The following is a 13,950-nucleotide window of genomic DNA, read 5'->3' as shown; positions in this document are numbered from 1 at the left end:
AAATTGGAAATAAAAAGAAGAAACGAATAAGAGCGAAGCTGCTTTTGGGTTTTGAATAAAAACCAAAATAATAGTGTGGATTTTACAGGAGTATATGAAAAAATAATATTATGATCAGACCTGAAACATCAAATATCCCAGCAGTCATTGTGTGAGAGTCAGGAATACACCCTGGATGCAGGTCACACCATTCATACACCGACTTTAGTGCGCATGTCTTCAGGCATTGGGAGGAAACCGGAGTACCAAGAGAGGACGTGAAGCGACCCACTCACACGGGGAGAAAATGCAAAGCAGTCTGACCTGGGAACCAAACCCACAACCTTCAATAAAATGATTGGGACTGATGTTCTGAGGATGTAAGTTCAAATCCAGCTCATGGCAACTCTTCCATGCACGTGTTGGGTACTTCAAGCCACTCTGATTTCCTCTCACCAAGGCATCAAGCTTTAGCAGTGACTGAAGGTGTCTAGTGATGGACTTGCAGCTAGTCCAGGGTGTCCCTCACCTTTCACCCTTTGTAGCTGGGATAGGAATAGCACAAACCTTGAAGACCAAAACAGCACTGAAACCAAAAATGTAGACAGTTGAGTTGTTTTGGTGACTCTCTTGTGAAAAGATTTCACCTTTTAAACTCTGAGAAACAGAGTCAACCAACTGAGTCAAATAGTCCAGCGTGACCGCAGAACAAGACAACACTAGAAAGTCAGATCAGTTCCAGCATTTTATTAACAAACAGCAACAATAATCCTCACAGTTCAGGAGAGGAGCTCCGTGAACAGCGACTGATTGCCAAAGTCAGCCGTGCGCTCCTCAGGCCGTGGCACCGCTGGGCTTCCGTTGGCGCCAAGATTTCTGGCCGTGGCGCTCAGAAAGTAGAAAGGCACATGTGTGATTCTTCCACTGGACCAACACTGCAAGAAAGTTGCCTCGTGAGAACCTGGACATGGCTGGACATCAAGGTAAAACAAGAGGAAGAAAGCTGACCACGGTGAGCAGAGCTCCGTGCTGGAAGTTTGGGTGAAACTGGATGAGCCTGGGCTCAGCATCAGGCTCCCCTTGAACAAAACCACTGCAGAGAACCACAACATGACAAACCATTAACAAAGGAGAGGAGTGACCTCTGAGGAGACGGTGCGACACCAACCACGGCAGCAGCTCGAAAATGGGGTGAGTTCTTGTCTTAAAAACGGCAATGACAGCCGGTCGGTTTGCTATTTGAGGATCACCTGAGACAAAGGGAGAAAACTTGGGATGAGCACAGATTAAGGGGGCAAATACGAAAGAAGCACCTTTAAGAAGAACTGCAAGTCGCTCTCCTCTCGGGTCCCAAATGAGTGACTGGATTTCTCCGCCAACACTGTGAGGTTTCATTCAGTCAGATGTATGTCTAGATATGAGGAGTTATTGAGTGCGTCTTGCTCACATGACACTTCCGTCTGGCGTGTCAAAGCTGGTCTCGGACAGGTCGGCCACCACAGCCGCCGCCTGGGATCCCTTCAGAGTGTCGGTGGGCGAGCCTGGAATCCGTACACAGAAAAAGTCTCCATCAGATTTGAGTCTTTAATTCCTGCCTGTAAATCCCCAGTGACCTGGCACGTCGCTGAAGGTCAGAGCGTAGATCAGCGACTCCCCTTGCACAGAGAAGAGAAGGCGACTTCCATCCGGACTCCAACAGCCAGACTTAAAAAAAAAAACAATGCTTATTTGAGGAGTTGTTTTTAAAAGTAGCAGCGGTTGCTTCTACCTGGCAGCGACCTTTGACACTGGGCCAGCGCTCGCAGGTCCACATCCTCGTCTCCCAAACCCTGGCGTTGAGGAGAATCCATGAGCCACAGCAGCTGGACAAAATGCTGATTTAACCTTGAATATAACTTCAGAAACCTGAAGAGAGCCGAGGGCGTGGAGGCCAGAACGTGGCCGTCATCGGGGGACCAGGAGAGGAAGGTGACTCCGCCTCCTCCCACGCGCTGCAGGGGAACACAGTTCTCAGCGGCGACGTCCCAGACCTGTGGATTCAGCACAGGGATGAGGGTTTTCGGACGGGTTGTGGCAGGATTCCCTCTACCATCATGGCTGTGTCCATCGGCGAGGCTGACACCAGCAGGGAGCCGCTCGGCGACCACGCGATGGAGGTGACCGGAGAGTGGCCGGGGTGAGACAGGATTTGAGCACAGCCAGAGGAAGGCCTTCAGGAAACAGACACTTTAAATCAAACTGCTGAAGGAGGTGACCAGGGAGGTCACTCACCGAGTAGAGAGGGAGCAGGGATCCACATTCCACACCAGGATGCAGTTGTGGCAGGCGACGGCCAGAGCGGAGGCGCACAGCGGCTTCCACTGCAGCGCCGCCACGCTCTTCTGCAGACGGTGCTTTAGCGTGGGAGTGGTGGCGCTGCCGGACAAACCAGCTGTGAATCTTAAAGCAGCGTTTATGATCGACTTTCAAAATTAACTTCAAAGAACCTTTTGGGGTTGTAGATTTTAATGGAGTCGTCCAGGAGAGCTACGGCAAATTTATCCGTGTGAGGGTGCCAGGCGAAGGCTCGCACCACCCCGTCTGACCTGACACAGAGGAGGACCACCTTCATAGGAAAAGATTTTCACATCTGCGGCGCATGCTTCATCCCTGACTCACCAGTTCAGCACTTGGGAGAACTCTGCAATCATGTCCTCACTGCTCAGCTGGAGAAAACACCACCCGCATTAACGTGAAAAATCCTTTGTTACAAGGGGAAGAGAGCGGGAGGATGCACTTACAGTGGCGTGTGGAAAGAGGGAGTTGTGAAAGGATGAAACTTTCTGCAGCAGCGCCAGAACACATGAGCAGCTCACCGACAACCAGCGAGGCACTACGACAACACAAGAGAGTGACGTCACCAGGCGCCTTGAGATTCATTTAAAAAAAGACCAAACCTTCTGTGTGAGAGTTTGTGATTTCAGAAAGTAATCCAGTGAAGCCCTCATCTCGCCTGAAAACAAACACAGACAAGTAAATAAAAAAAGATGGCTGCAGTACATGATTTAACCGGCAGGTGCTGCTATTGCTCAATAATTAAAAAGCATTTCAATTACAACTATTTTAAGACAAAAACAAGTAGAGAATAGGATCTTAAAGTAGACAGTACTGCAGCAGGGAACTGAGGCTCCTCGCTTGACCGTACCATGCAGCTGCACTTCTCATCCAGAGAGTTTCTGAGTGGTCCAAAAAGGCTGCTTTACTGCTGCTTTCTGTGCGATTGTGCGGCTTCAGACTCTCTCGAGGAAAATACAGACTCAGTGGACTTGACTCCTGCATGGGGGGGGGGAGAAATAGGTGTCATTTTTGGTCACTTTGTATCAAGTTTTTAGTGCGTCATGATTTATTTTCAATATACTTTGCGTCAACATGATGTGACGGCGATTACGTTGCGTTTGCTCGGGACCTCGGTGATCAGTTATTGTAGCTGATGGATAGTTATCAAAACATTAAATAAATCAATCAATATGAGGTGAAAACTGGCAGTTTACGATTCGTAGACATCACTATGGAGCAGTTAGTTTCATTTTGACGGACGAACTGAGAAGTAATTTGGACAGGAATGACTATGTTCCACGGTAATTGAACGCAGCAGTCGGTCAGTGACAGCGATCACTGCAAACCTGGGCCAGTAGTTCATCAGTGGCAGTTCTGGACAGGAGCTCGTTGTTGGACTCGCACAGGGTGGTCTCCCCCGATGGCAAAGGAGGGGGGAACAGCGCCAAAGAACACATCTGCGGCGACACAGAAACAAAAAGTCCAGGTGAGAAGCTGGTGCATATGATGTTAGCATGTTAGCTAGTGACAAATCCCGTCACGTCTCTGCCGTTTTGTCATCCTACATAATGTTATAACGAACTAGGTTTGTGGATAGTACCTCGTAGAGTCCCAGTGATCGGTCGTTAAACGTGGAAAGACACGTATAACGTGCCGGGTGAGTTGTGTTTGATTTCAAGCCCGCCGTGTGGGAGTAGTGAGCTACGGGTCTTGCCGAGGACCAAACCTCGCTCCTGAAGGAGTAGGTGCTGCCCTCTGCAGGGCAAAAGAGAGAACTCGCTCACCTTTTCGTCACAAAAACTTATTTTTGGAGCTTTTACTGACTAAATTCTGGTCGCAAATCGGACAAGTCAATTCTTGTGCAGTGATCCACTGACAATTAATGACAATTCATTTCTCTCATTGGTACGAATAACAGCCATATTAGATAATTAATAATGAAATACTTTACTTTTAACCCCACAGTTCTTCAACATAAATAAGGCGATATGCTCCTGATTTTGCACCGTCGAACACAAGAATCATTAACATGGAACAAGCTTGTCTAACTGCAACAGTCTGACTGGTTCATTTGTTTTCTTCTTCAGCTGAGAATGAGTGAATGAATGTGCATGATTTTTCAAGTGTTGCTCATTGTCATTTTTGTAGTCATCGCCATACATAGTGAGTGAGTACTGACAGTCACTCTCTTTGCTTTGGCCAGCTGCAAACACACCAACATGCCTCTGGGGAGCAAGTGTTGTTCAAGGACACCTCAGGCTCCGTCGGTGGAGTGGATGCATGCGGATGTCGTAAAAAGGTATGACTGAAGTGACGTGCTCCTCACAGTTGGGAGTAAAAAGTACCGATCTTCCGGGTGTCGAACTGCAGGTTTGATGTGTTTATGTAAAGCTGGCAGCCTAGTTTCTTCTGCTAGCACGGCTGCTGCAGCGACGCCTAGTGGTGGAGCTTCTTCTCCGTGACGTCAATTCAGCACTGGGAAGGAGACAGCTCCCTCCCCCCAAAACCCAGCGCGCCTCACGTTGCATGGGTCCCCGCTTATTGATAACACCATTTTCCCGCTGGGATCCATCCCAGTAGCGTGGATCTCGTGGATACAGGGGTAAACAGAAAGATAAGAAGCGCCCCGCTCATTCCCGCGGACAACCAGAACCGAGCCCACCCCGTCACTTGACAACGACTCATCCAGCAGAAAGGTAAGGGAATGTCACTGTCTCCGCTTGAATTCGGAGCGAATGTGATGGATGTGGAACGAGTCGACGGTGAGATGCGACGCCGAGCTCCCGCGCGGTTCCACGCCGCTCACCCACTGCACCATTCCGCCGAGGCTGCCGTGGAATCATCGTCGATGGGAGCTGGAGATTCATATTCGCGCAGGGAAACGCGTTTTCGCCCGATTGTGTACGCGGATGAGACTCTGCGGCAGTTTCACTTGGCGTGGAACATAGTGGGCTCGCAACTCATGCACGTCGGACGTGTGTCACCATCTTCACCATCGTCTTGGTTATTTAAAGATTGATCTCCGTGCGTGCGCGTGTTCATCACCAGGCCACCTCGGCTGTTTATTGGAGATGATCTCCACGCTTCCTTCTCGCTCCCTCGCTGAGGGTCTTGTGCAGTGGTGCGGAGCTGGTGTGGGATATGTGAATCATGCACATGTGCGCCGTCGCTTTCCGTCACGCACACAGCGTCTTAAAATGCACCTACGTACCATCCACACACAGGTGATTATGCAATTCTCCATTCTCTCTGATGCTCAGGCGTGAGCGAGTATGAACTCTGATCTGCTGACAGGTTGGGACGAGGCATTGAAAACACGTTTGTAGTCCTGCATTTTCATTCATAAAGACCCCCCTGAAGCTCCGCTATCTTGCCATCAGTAAACTCAGGATTCGGTGCACAGAAATGTTATCATCTTGTTCACACTATTCTAACCCAATAGTGCCTTTTAATATCACATTTGACTGTACGTATAGATGCATATGTAGTGGTTTATGTAATGTGCATGAATGCATGTGTATAGTGTGAACACAAACGTTTTAAATCAAGTTTTCAAATGGGTTGTAGACATTTAGTATTACTAGAAAACAACTGCAGAGCTTATACAATGATATATTTAAAGAGGAAGCTTTGCTTCTGGAGATCCGCAGATAAGTGGCGGCAGATTTATGGACATTATGAATAGGAACAATACATGGCGCACCCCGGACTACCTTTGGAAAATGGGCTGAGATTTAAAAAAAATCTTTTGGACTCTGAGGGGTCATTGTTGGACGTCATGGAATTCTGCTAGAAACTAAAGAGCTCCTGAATCAATGAGTTTTAAGGACTTGGTCCTGGACTTCATAAGGATGCCACATCAGGCTGTGAAGTGAAAAACAAAAGAGTTTAGTGACCCCATACAGTTTCAGAAAAATTATACAAAATAATCCACAGAGGTCTCACTTTCAAGCAGCAAAAGTTAAACACGTTTCTTCATCTGAGTTTCTTTGTCTCCTCAGGCTGAGTTCTCTTCTTTGTATCCTCCATCCACCCTGACCTGCTGTGGTGGGGGAACCCCTGATGAGTGGTACCTGTATCCATGAGCCCCGTGCCCCTTCCCCCTCCCTGTCAGGCTTCAGCACCCCCATATCAGAACCGCCCTATCGACGACTGGATGGAGACACCCCTGCCTGCACACCAGAAACGGACCTGACCCCGACACAGTGCGTCCTCCGGAATGTCCTGTCTATTGACACCGGTTGTCAGGGGGCACCGGGCGGCGGCAGCCCCACGCCCAGTGATGGACCTTCGGGCCACTTTGACAACAGTGTGCTGAAACTTCATGAACATGAGGCCTGCCAGTGCGGCGGCGGGGCTGAGGCGGGCCTCAGTCCGGAAGCCGGTGCTGTTCGGAGCCAGTCGGAGAACATTAGGCTCCAGTCAGGAAGTGGGGGGTTTTTGGAGGGACTGTTTGGCTGCCTGAAGCCAGTGTGGACCATGATTGGGAAAGCCTACTCCACCGAACACAAACACAGCTATGAAGGTATGTGAAGAGAGACGGCGACCCTCTTTGTCTCGCCACATCAGCCACGTAGGAAACTGACCGCTGCCTTCTATTGTGGGTCTAGAGTCTTGGGAAGTGCCGTTCGAGGAAATCTCAGACCTGCAGTGGGTCGGCAGCGGAGCACAGGGAGCCGTCTTCCTCGGCAAGTTTCACGGTGAGGATGTAGCTGTGAAGAAAGTGCGTGACATCAAAGAGACCGAGATCAAACATCTGCGCAAGCTGAAGCACCCCAACATCATCACTTTCAAGTGAGAACCCCTACGGTTGATCTCACCGCGACGTGTTTGACTGAGTCTTGTTTGCTATTGTCATGTGACTGCCTCCCTCCAGGGGTGTGTGTACCCAAGCTCCCTGTTACTGCATCCTCATGGAGTACTGCGCCCAAGGACAGCTGTACGAGGTGCTGAGGGCCGGCCGCAAAATCACACCCTCGCTCCTGGTGGACTGGTCCATGGGGATAGCGGGGGGCATGAACTACCTACACCTCCACAAAATCATCCACAGAGACCTCAAGTCGCCCAAGTAGGTCACATGAGCGTGTACAGCCGCATCAGTCCACACAGAGGTTCTGCTATTGTTGCTGAAGGGTTTCAAGAAATTGTTGACAGGATCCATCAGCTTGGGTTTCTTCATGCCAGCAACTAAGATCAGATCAGGAGGGGATCTGCTTTACGGGTCTATGGGAAGAAAGTTGAGATCACAGGGTTTCCTGATCAGTCTCAGTCTCATCTTTGTGTGACCTGCAGCAGGGTGGTCCTCCATCCCAGATGACAGTTGTGATTGCCTGTATGTCTCAGCTGTAACCAGGCTGTCGAGACCATAATTGAAAATGAATTCGCAGCAGCAGCATCGATCCATCTTAACTCCTGTCCCTCATCGCAGCATGCTGATAACCCACGACGACCTGGTGAAGATTTCAGACTTTGGCACCTCGAAGGAAGTCAGCGACAAGAGCACCAAGATGTCCTTCGCCGGCACCGTCGCCTGGATGGCTCCGGAAGTCATTCGGAATGAGCCAGTTTCAGAAAAAGTTGACATCTGGTAAGTTACAGCTCTGATATTATTTCAGTTGGGAAACAGCAAGGCATCGCCGTCATGTCCCATAATGCACTGCAACAGTTCACACATGGTCAATTTCAGAAAACACATAAAATAGCCTGTTTTTTGTGATGAGTTTTGACACTTTTGATGTGTGTGTGTGTGTGATTATGAATGGGAATATTTATTGGAAAAATTGCTGATGATTCATATTTAAATGAGACAACCAGCATTCAGATGTGTATTGTGCTTGAGTTTGAATCGACGAGTGGAAACCCGCCTGTGATCTGGGAGTCAAACTTGCTAAGGCTGTGTGAGCGTATAAATAAATCAGTTATGGTGTGAGATCATTGACTTTCTACTGAGGTTTTCATACACCAACGGCAGGTGAATGAGTGGTTCAGTTGTGCAGACGGGATGCTTTTATTAGTTTCCATTCAGATGAATGATGCATGAATAGATGACATTAAAGGTTTCCAAACACCGTCATCCATCATCCGCAGCGCTGATTTTGGCACCTCCATCCAGCTGCATCTCGATGGAGACAACATTAGTTTAACACGATGTTGCATTTATGTCATTTAGCGTCAGCGCTTCCCTCCTCATACTTGCTTCCCTCATCCTTAAAGGTCGTTTGGGGTGGTGCTGTGGGAGATGCTCACAGGAGAGATCCCCTACAAGGATGTGGATTCTTCCGCCATCATCTGGGGGGTGGGCAACAACAGCCTGCAGCTGCCGGTGCCCGAGAGCTGCCCTGACGGCTTCAAAATCCTCCTCAGACAGTGCTGGTATGTTGGAAATGGATGTGGAGAAGCCAGCAGTAGTGGCTGACGTGCACTGGGTGTTTTGCTGTGGTTTATTGATTCGGTAGTGAGTTGTAAATGTACTCCGTTCTCTCTTCTTGCAGGAACTGTAAACCCAGGAATAGACCGTCTTTCCGCCAGATTCTCCTTCATCTTGATATCGCCTCTGCTGATGTGCTGTCCACCCCGCAGGAGACGTACTTCAAGTCTCAGGTGTGTTGTTTGCAAATTTGTTCACAAGCAGACAGGCATTCTGGCACATGCATCCTCAGTCATGGCATATTGATTCAGTAGCGGTTCAGGCTCGACGCAGCTGGTTAACAGACACTGTGCTCTCATCAGGCTGAGTGGCGAGAAGAGGTGAAACAGCACTTTGAAAAGATTAAATCGGAGGGTACTTGTCTGCATCGACTGGACGAGGAACTGATCAACAGACGTAGAGAAGAGCTCAGGTTTGTGCTGTTCCTCTCTTAGCCCAGATTCTGATCATTTCATGCATGAAAGTGTAGGAGAAAAGTTACTTTTTCATTGACTGATGAGCAATGATCTCAGGTAGAGTTGGTTTCTGCTGTTGAGCTTAGCATATTGTCATGTCAATAAAAGACACTTTTTCTCAGAGGCCCATTTAGCTGAGCACCATCTATTATTGCCACTGAATTTGTCCGACACGGGGCGAAACGGCGGCCTTGAGCGTGTGTCTGTGGGAGATGATTCGGGTGCTCTCATGCGGATGCACAATGACATCATCTGCCTCTTTTCTTCTCAGGCATGCGTTAGACATCCGTGAGCACTACGAGAGGAAGCTGGAGCGGGCGAACAACCTTTACATGGAGCTGAGTGCCGTCATGCTGCAGCTGGAGCTCAAAGAGAAGGAGCTGCAGAGGTGCGATTTCCTCCGCCAAAAGCAGGGAGGGGGGTTCACTGCTCAGTACTGAGACGACGTCTTTCTTTCAGGAGGGAGCAGTCGTTGGATAAGAAGTATCCCGGGTTGTTCAAGCACCACAGCTCCAGACAGAGCACCTCCTCCAACACCGTGGACAAACTTATAAAGAAGAGAAATGTCCCACAAAAACTTCCTACTGGAAAAAGGTGCAACTCCTCCTTTCATTTCTTTGATCTGCCTTTAGTCTCTGCCTAACTCAGTAACCCGATTTCAGGCCTGACATACTGAAGTCTGAGGTCATCATTCCCAAAATGGACTCCTCTGTCATGCAAGTGACGATCCCAGCGTGTCCCAACAGAAGCTCCACCTCTCCCAGCCGCTCCCGCAGGGTAAAGACTCGCCACAGGAAGCCCGGCAAGGGCAGCAGCGGCGACCTGGCGGGACTTAAAGCCACGCAGTCATCTCCCAGTAGAGACAGCACCGCTCAGACCGACACCTCAAACACAAACGCCTCCAAGCAGCTCCTGGACCCGTCGGCCGCCCTGAGGGGCCACGAGCAGCAGCAGAGGCTGCTCTCCTCCTCCAGCCCTGACCTCATCTGCACCACACTGGAGGCTGAAGGTCATGGAAAGGGGGACACCTCTGTCGGTGGGCTGGAGAGAGGGGGGAGTCTCAGTGCCTCTGCAGGATTAGGGGGATCAGAGGGCGGAGGAGCGGGTCTGGATGATCTCACAGAGACTCCTCCTCGCAGCGACACTCCCAGTGAGGATGCAGCGTCTTTCCCTTTCTCCAGCAGTCCTGATTCCCCGTGTGGGAGGGGTGCAGGTGCAGGGAGGGGCTCGCTGGGTTCTCCCCGTTTGCCCCACGATGGGGAGGAGAAGGACGATGCAGCTGGTGCTGTGAGGTTGCCCAGGGGGGCTTCAGGAGGAATCGGAAGTCAGCACCTTACACCCTCTGCTATTCTCTACAGGGCAGCTATCACACGGAAACAGGTGCGTGACTCTTTTATCCACTCTTTTAAAATCATCTTGTGTCTTTATTTAGCGTTTTTGCCCTGAAGATATTTCTGCGATTGAATTAACCAAACGTATTTACAAGTGTTTACACTTCAAGCAACAGATAATCATACATTTAAAGCGCTACGTTGTCATTGCTCAGGGCACTGTTTTTGTGGATGTCCCACCACTCTTCCAGCTTCAGGGATAATTCATGTTCCTCTGCTCTTGATTCCAACCACAGAGACGTGGAGTGTCATCTGAAGAAGAGGAGGGGGAAGTTGACAGCGAGGTTGAGTTGCCACGGAGACGGTGAGTGAGTCGATGTCCTTGCAAAATCACTGCTAACTATTTTCTCTCTCTGACACTTTATCGATGAACATGCTGAGGCGGAAGAGGAATGTTAAGTCTCCTTCCTGTTTCCCCCTTGACAGTCGCCCGACCAGCATCACCAAGTGCCAGTCGGTGTCCACCTTCAGCTCTGAGAACTTATCTGTGTCGGATGGCGAAGAGGGCCACACCACTGACCACTCCCACAGCGGCACCCCGGACGTGGTCAGCACCAACACAGACGACAGACTGGACGACCGAAGCGACGACCTGCTATCTCAGGGGTCGGAGATCCCGGCGGACAACACCGATCCTGCGCAGACCTCAGATGGCCTCTTGGAGAGAGATGGGCCAGCGGGGCAGGGCAAAGCTCAGATGGATGCAGGGCAGAATCCAAATGAGGTAAATCTGCTCTGTTCTGGAGCCAAAGTGTCAGCTTTGATGGTTGAAGTGAGAAACCACTTACGTAAACAAAACATGTGTGACATCTCGCCTCTTCCCCAGCAGAGTCGGGCCTTGTGCGACGATTCGGACTGTGACAGTGCCGAGCTTGACCAGTCAGGGAGTGGAGAGCCCAGTCGTCCTCCAAGTGCCGGAGCCTGGGTACCACCAACTCAAACGCTACCCTATCAGGGAGCCCCATACACAGGACCACCATAGATCACCGGACACGATAAAAATACCTCTTAACACTGAACAGCCATCACGCCATGGAGGGTCACACCTACGTCACCACTGACTCATGATGACTTTCATCAGGACACACGGGGCATTTCTCATCCAAGATTGTTTGGCAGCTTTTTGACAGATAAATGTCTTCTAAGTTTAGTAGCGTCTTCTTTTTCCGTTTTAGGCAAAATAGTTACCATGGTAACCTTAGCCACTGAACCAGTTGAGCAAAAGCCACGCACAAGACACTACACTTACTTCCTCACTCTGGGACCATCCTGATACACGTAATGCATCAAAAATGAATGATTAATAATGTAAATATAATAATGTGATGTACCACATAAGAAATATCAAACTTTATTTTAATTGTAAGATAAAATGTAACACTAAGACGGTATGCAGCCCAGTAAACAAATGCATGTCAAAAATGTCTATACTTTATGGTTCGAATGTGTGCGTTTTATATTTTGTGAAGGTTTACACTTTTTTAATCCTCGGAGAGATACTCCAGTTATCTTGTTTATGTTCATAAATGTCAGCACTTAAAAAGAAGAAGAAAAAAAAGAGAAAAATATTGAATGAAAATCATCAAACATTAACTAACTCTCAGTAGATTAAATTTTATTTTTTTTAAACCCAACTACTGAGTTTCAAATGTGAGGTTTTTATCAAGGTTATCAAATTTGTGATAGACCAAGGACCTTTGACTTCACTCAAAAAGCACTCGATGGATTGTTGTCCTTTGACTGACGGGTGAAAAAGAAAACAAGTCCTGCGTTCCTCATGAGCATCACCAACCCGAACCATGTCCTCTGCTACAACTACGACGTTACGGTGCTTTTCTAATGAACCAAAAGGAATCCTGCTGGTCATGATGATGGTAGGCTTCATAAAAACCTTGACTGTTGACGACCTTTTTACCCTTTAAGATTATAGCAGAAGTAGCCCGGAGACGGAGTAGAGCACTTCTCTTAGGTGGATCACATAGACGAGCAACTATCCTTTTGGGTTTGAATAGAAATGTTTTGTTTTTATACAGCATTGCACATTGTACCTGTAAGATAGGAGTTATATTAAAAGAACAAAATATAATGAAACAAAATAAATAATGTATTGGTTAAAAAGGTGTGGTGTTTATTTATAAAAGCAAGAAACTGGTTCAGGAAAGCTCAACAACTGACGTTTCTGAAGTTTATCTGACACAGTTTAGTTGACTAACTTTGGGAGCAACGCTATTTTCGGATAGTGAAGAGGTCAGAGCCGTAAGCGACCGATAAACACGTCAACAAAGGGTGCGTCAGAATGATATTTGTAAGCTATTAATGAGTCATGTCTGACAAGTACACGGAGGATTAACACAGGAGCGGACTTGATAATGAATGCCTTTTTAAAGCACATTGTTGCCGAAATAGAATTCTTTCAAACACCTGTTAAATGAAATGACACACATTTAAATGAAGCATAATATATATGTGTGTGTGTGTGTGTATATATATATATATATATATATATATATATATATATATATATATATATATAAACGTGCACAAAAAGTGAGTTATTCATCCTGCAAAGAATAAAAAATAAAATCTGAGATTAATAATTATGTAATAATAATGTAATACTTCAGCATTTTATATATATATATATATATATATATATATATATATATATATATATATATATATATATATATATATATATAATTTATTTTTTTATTTTTTTAAGGGTAATTCTGCCTGATTTATCACGAAATAACGCTAATGTACAATTCGAATTTTGAATAAAACAAGTTTTATATTGACTTATTTTTATTCAAAATTAAAATTTTATTTTAAAGTTCACTTTGCTGGAGAGTTCCAGACTCTTCGTTTGACCGTTTCACACTTGAACTCGCGAGCCCATCTCGGAAAAGCGGCGCGAAATCGATGGATGAGGGACCGACAAACCGGAAGCAGACAGTCGGCACGACAAAAAAAAGGAAAGGTAAGGTATTCACCACCTGGTTTTATATCTTTCTCAGTGTGTTTATGACCCTTTAAGCGATTTAAACGAGAAACAATGGCAGTGTTTCTCAATAGCACCCGTTGTTTCTGTATTAATTCGGAAAAGAACATCGAAATTATTCGTGTTTTAATGTTTAATATTCCAAAAACAATGAAATGTTTGAAACGCATTTTGGCTTCTGTGACGCTCTACTTCGTGGAAGACTTGTTGTTGAGGTAAATATGGAACATAAACATGGAATTTTAGATGAGCGCTTCAGAGTATGAACAGCCATGACAGTTGAAGTTCTTTGACTTCCAGGAAGTTTCCCACACTTGGACGGTTCAATGGTGGAAGCTGACGCTGAGCAGAAATGATGTGATGTCGAAAGAAAGCGACACA

The 13,950-nt window shown here is 47.4% G+C and overlaps 2 protein-coding genes across 4 annotated transcripts; one reads left to right on the top strand and one right to left on the bottom strand.

The window, feature by feature from the left end:
* Positions 1-723: 723 nt before the first annotated feature.
* aaas (achalasia, adrenocortical insufficiency, alacrimia) lies at positions 724-4,028 on the bottom strand. The gene is made up of 17 exons (XM_053850266.1): positions 3,896-4,028; positions 3,642-3,752; positions 3,164-3,291; positions 2,916-2,971; positions 2,760-2,851; positions 2,638-2,684; positions 2,466-2,564; positions 2,251-2,394; positions 2,069-2,189; positions 1,885-2,009; positions 1,748-1,808; positions 1,593-1,683; positions 1,427-1,520; positions 1,293-1,360; positions 1,148-1,229; positions 988-1,072; positions 724-914 (listed from the first exon to the last, which is right to left on the bottom strand). The coding sequence occupies exons 2-17, from the start codon at positions 3,750-3,752 to the stop codon at positions 759-761; spliced, it is 1,560 nt and encodes a 519-aa protein (XP_053706241.1). The 5' UTR covers positions 3,896-4,028; the 3' UTR covers positions 724-758.
* Positions 3,621-12,700, top strand: map3k12 (mitogen-activated protein kinase kinase kinase 12). Of its 3 annotated transcripts, XM_053850263.1 has the most exons (15): positions 3,621-3,781; positions 4,499-4,594; positions 6,297-6,820; positions 6,906-7,089; positions 7,172-7,363; positions 7,724-7,882; positions 8,509-8,667; positions 8,787-8,895; positions 9,025-9,134; positions 9,449-9,565; positions 9,637-9,771; positions 9,840-10,557; positions 10,805-10,872; positions 10,995-11,292; positions 11,395-12,700. In XM_053850263.1, the coding sequence occupies exons 3-15, from the start codon at positions 6,358-6,360 to the stop codon at positions 11,548-11,550; spliced, it is 2,868 nt and encodes a 955-aa protein (XP_053706238.1). In that variant the 5' UTR covers positions 3,621-3,781; positions 4,499-4,594; positions 6,297-6,357; the 3' UTR covers positions 11,551-12,700. The 3 variants fall into 3 exon arrangements, with proteins under 3 accessions (XP_053706238.1, XP_053706239.1, XP_053706237.1); XM_053850264.1 differs by lacking the exons at positions 3,621-3,781; positions 4,499-4,594 and adding an exon at positions 4,764-4,991 and having other exon boundaries at positions 11,398-12,700; XM_053850262.1 differs by lacking the exons at positions 3,621-3,781; positions 4,499-4,594 and adding an exon at positions 4,764-4,991.
* Positions 12,701-13,950: the final 1,250 nt, after the last annotated feature.

Source organism: Synchiropus splendidus, chromosome 18, assembly GCF_027744825.2.
Source record: "Synchiropus splendidus isolate RoL2022-P1 chromosome 18, RoL_Sspl_1.0, whole genome shotgun sequence".
Taxonomy (NCBI): Eukaryota; Metazoa; Chordata; class Actinopteri; order Syngnathiformes; family Callionymidae; genus Synchiropus; species Synchiropus splendidus.
Note: the sequence above shows the minus strand (reverse complement) of the source record. Positions and strands in the feature narration are given on the sequence as shown.

Bases quoted from the DNA above. Each gene is read 5' to 3' on its own strand.
- aaas (XM_053850266.1), bottom strand. From the start codon at position 3,752: ATGTGTTCTTTGGCGCTGTTCCCCCCTCCTTTGCCATCGGGGGAGACC. The intron at 2,685-2,759 runs GTAAGTGCATCC...TGTTTTCTCCAG, and splicing joins CCCTCTTTCCACACGCCACT to CTGAGCAGTGAGGACATGAT. The intron at 2,395-2,465 runs GTTCTTTGAAGT...TTTGTCCGGCAG, and splicing joins AAAATCTACAACCCCAAAAG to CGCCACCACTCCCACGCTAA.
- map3k12 (XM_053850263.1), top strand. From the start codon at position 6,358: ATGAGTGGTACCTGTATCCATGAGCCCCGTGCCCCTTCCCCCTCCCTG. The intron at 10,558-10,804 runs GTGCGTGACTCT...TTCCAACCACAG, and splicing joins CAGCTATCACACGGAAACAG to AGACGTGGAGTGTCATCTGA. The intron at 11,293-11,394 runs GTAAATCTGCTC...CCTCTTCCCCAG, and splicing joins CAGGGCAGAATCCAAATGAG to CAGAGTCGGGCCTTGTGCGA.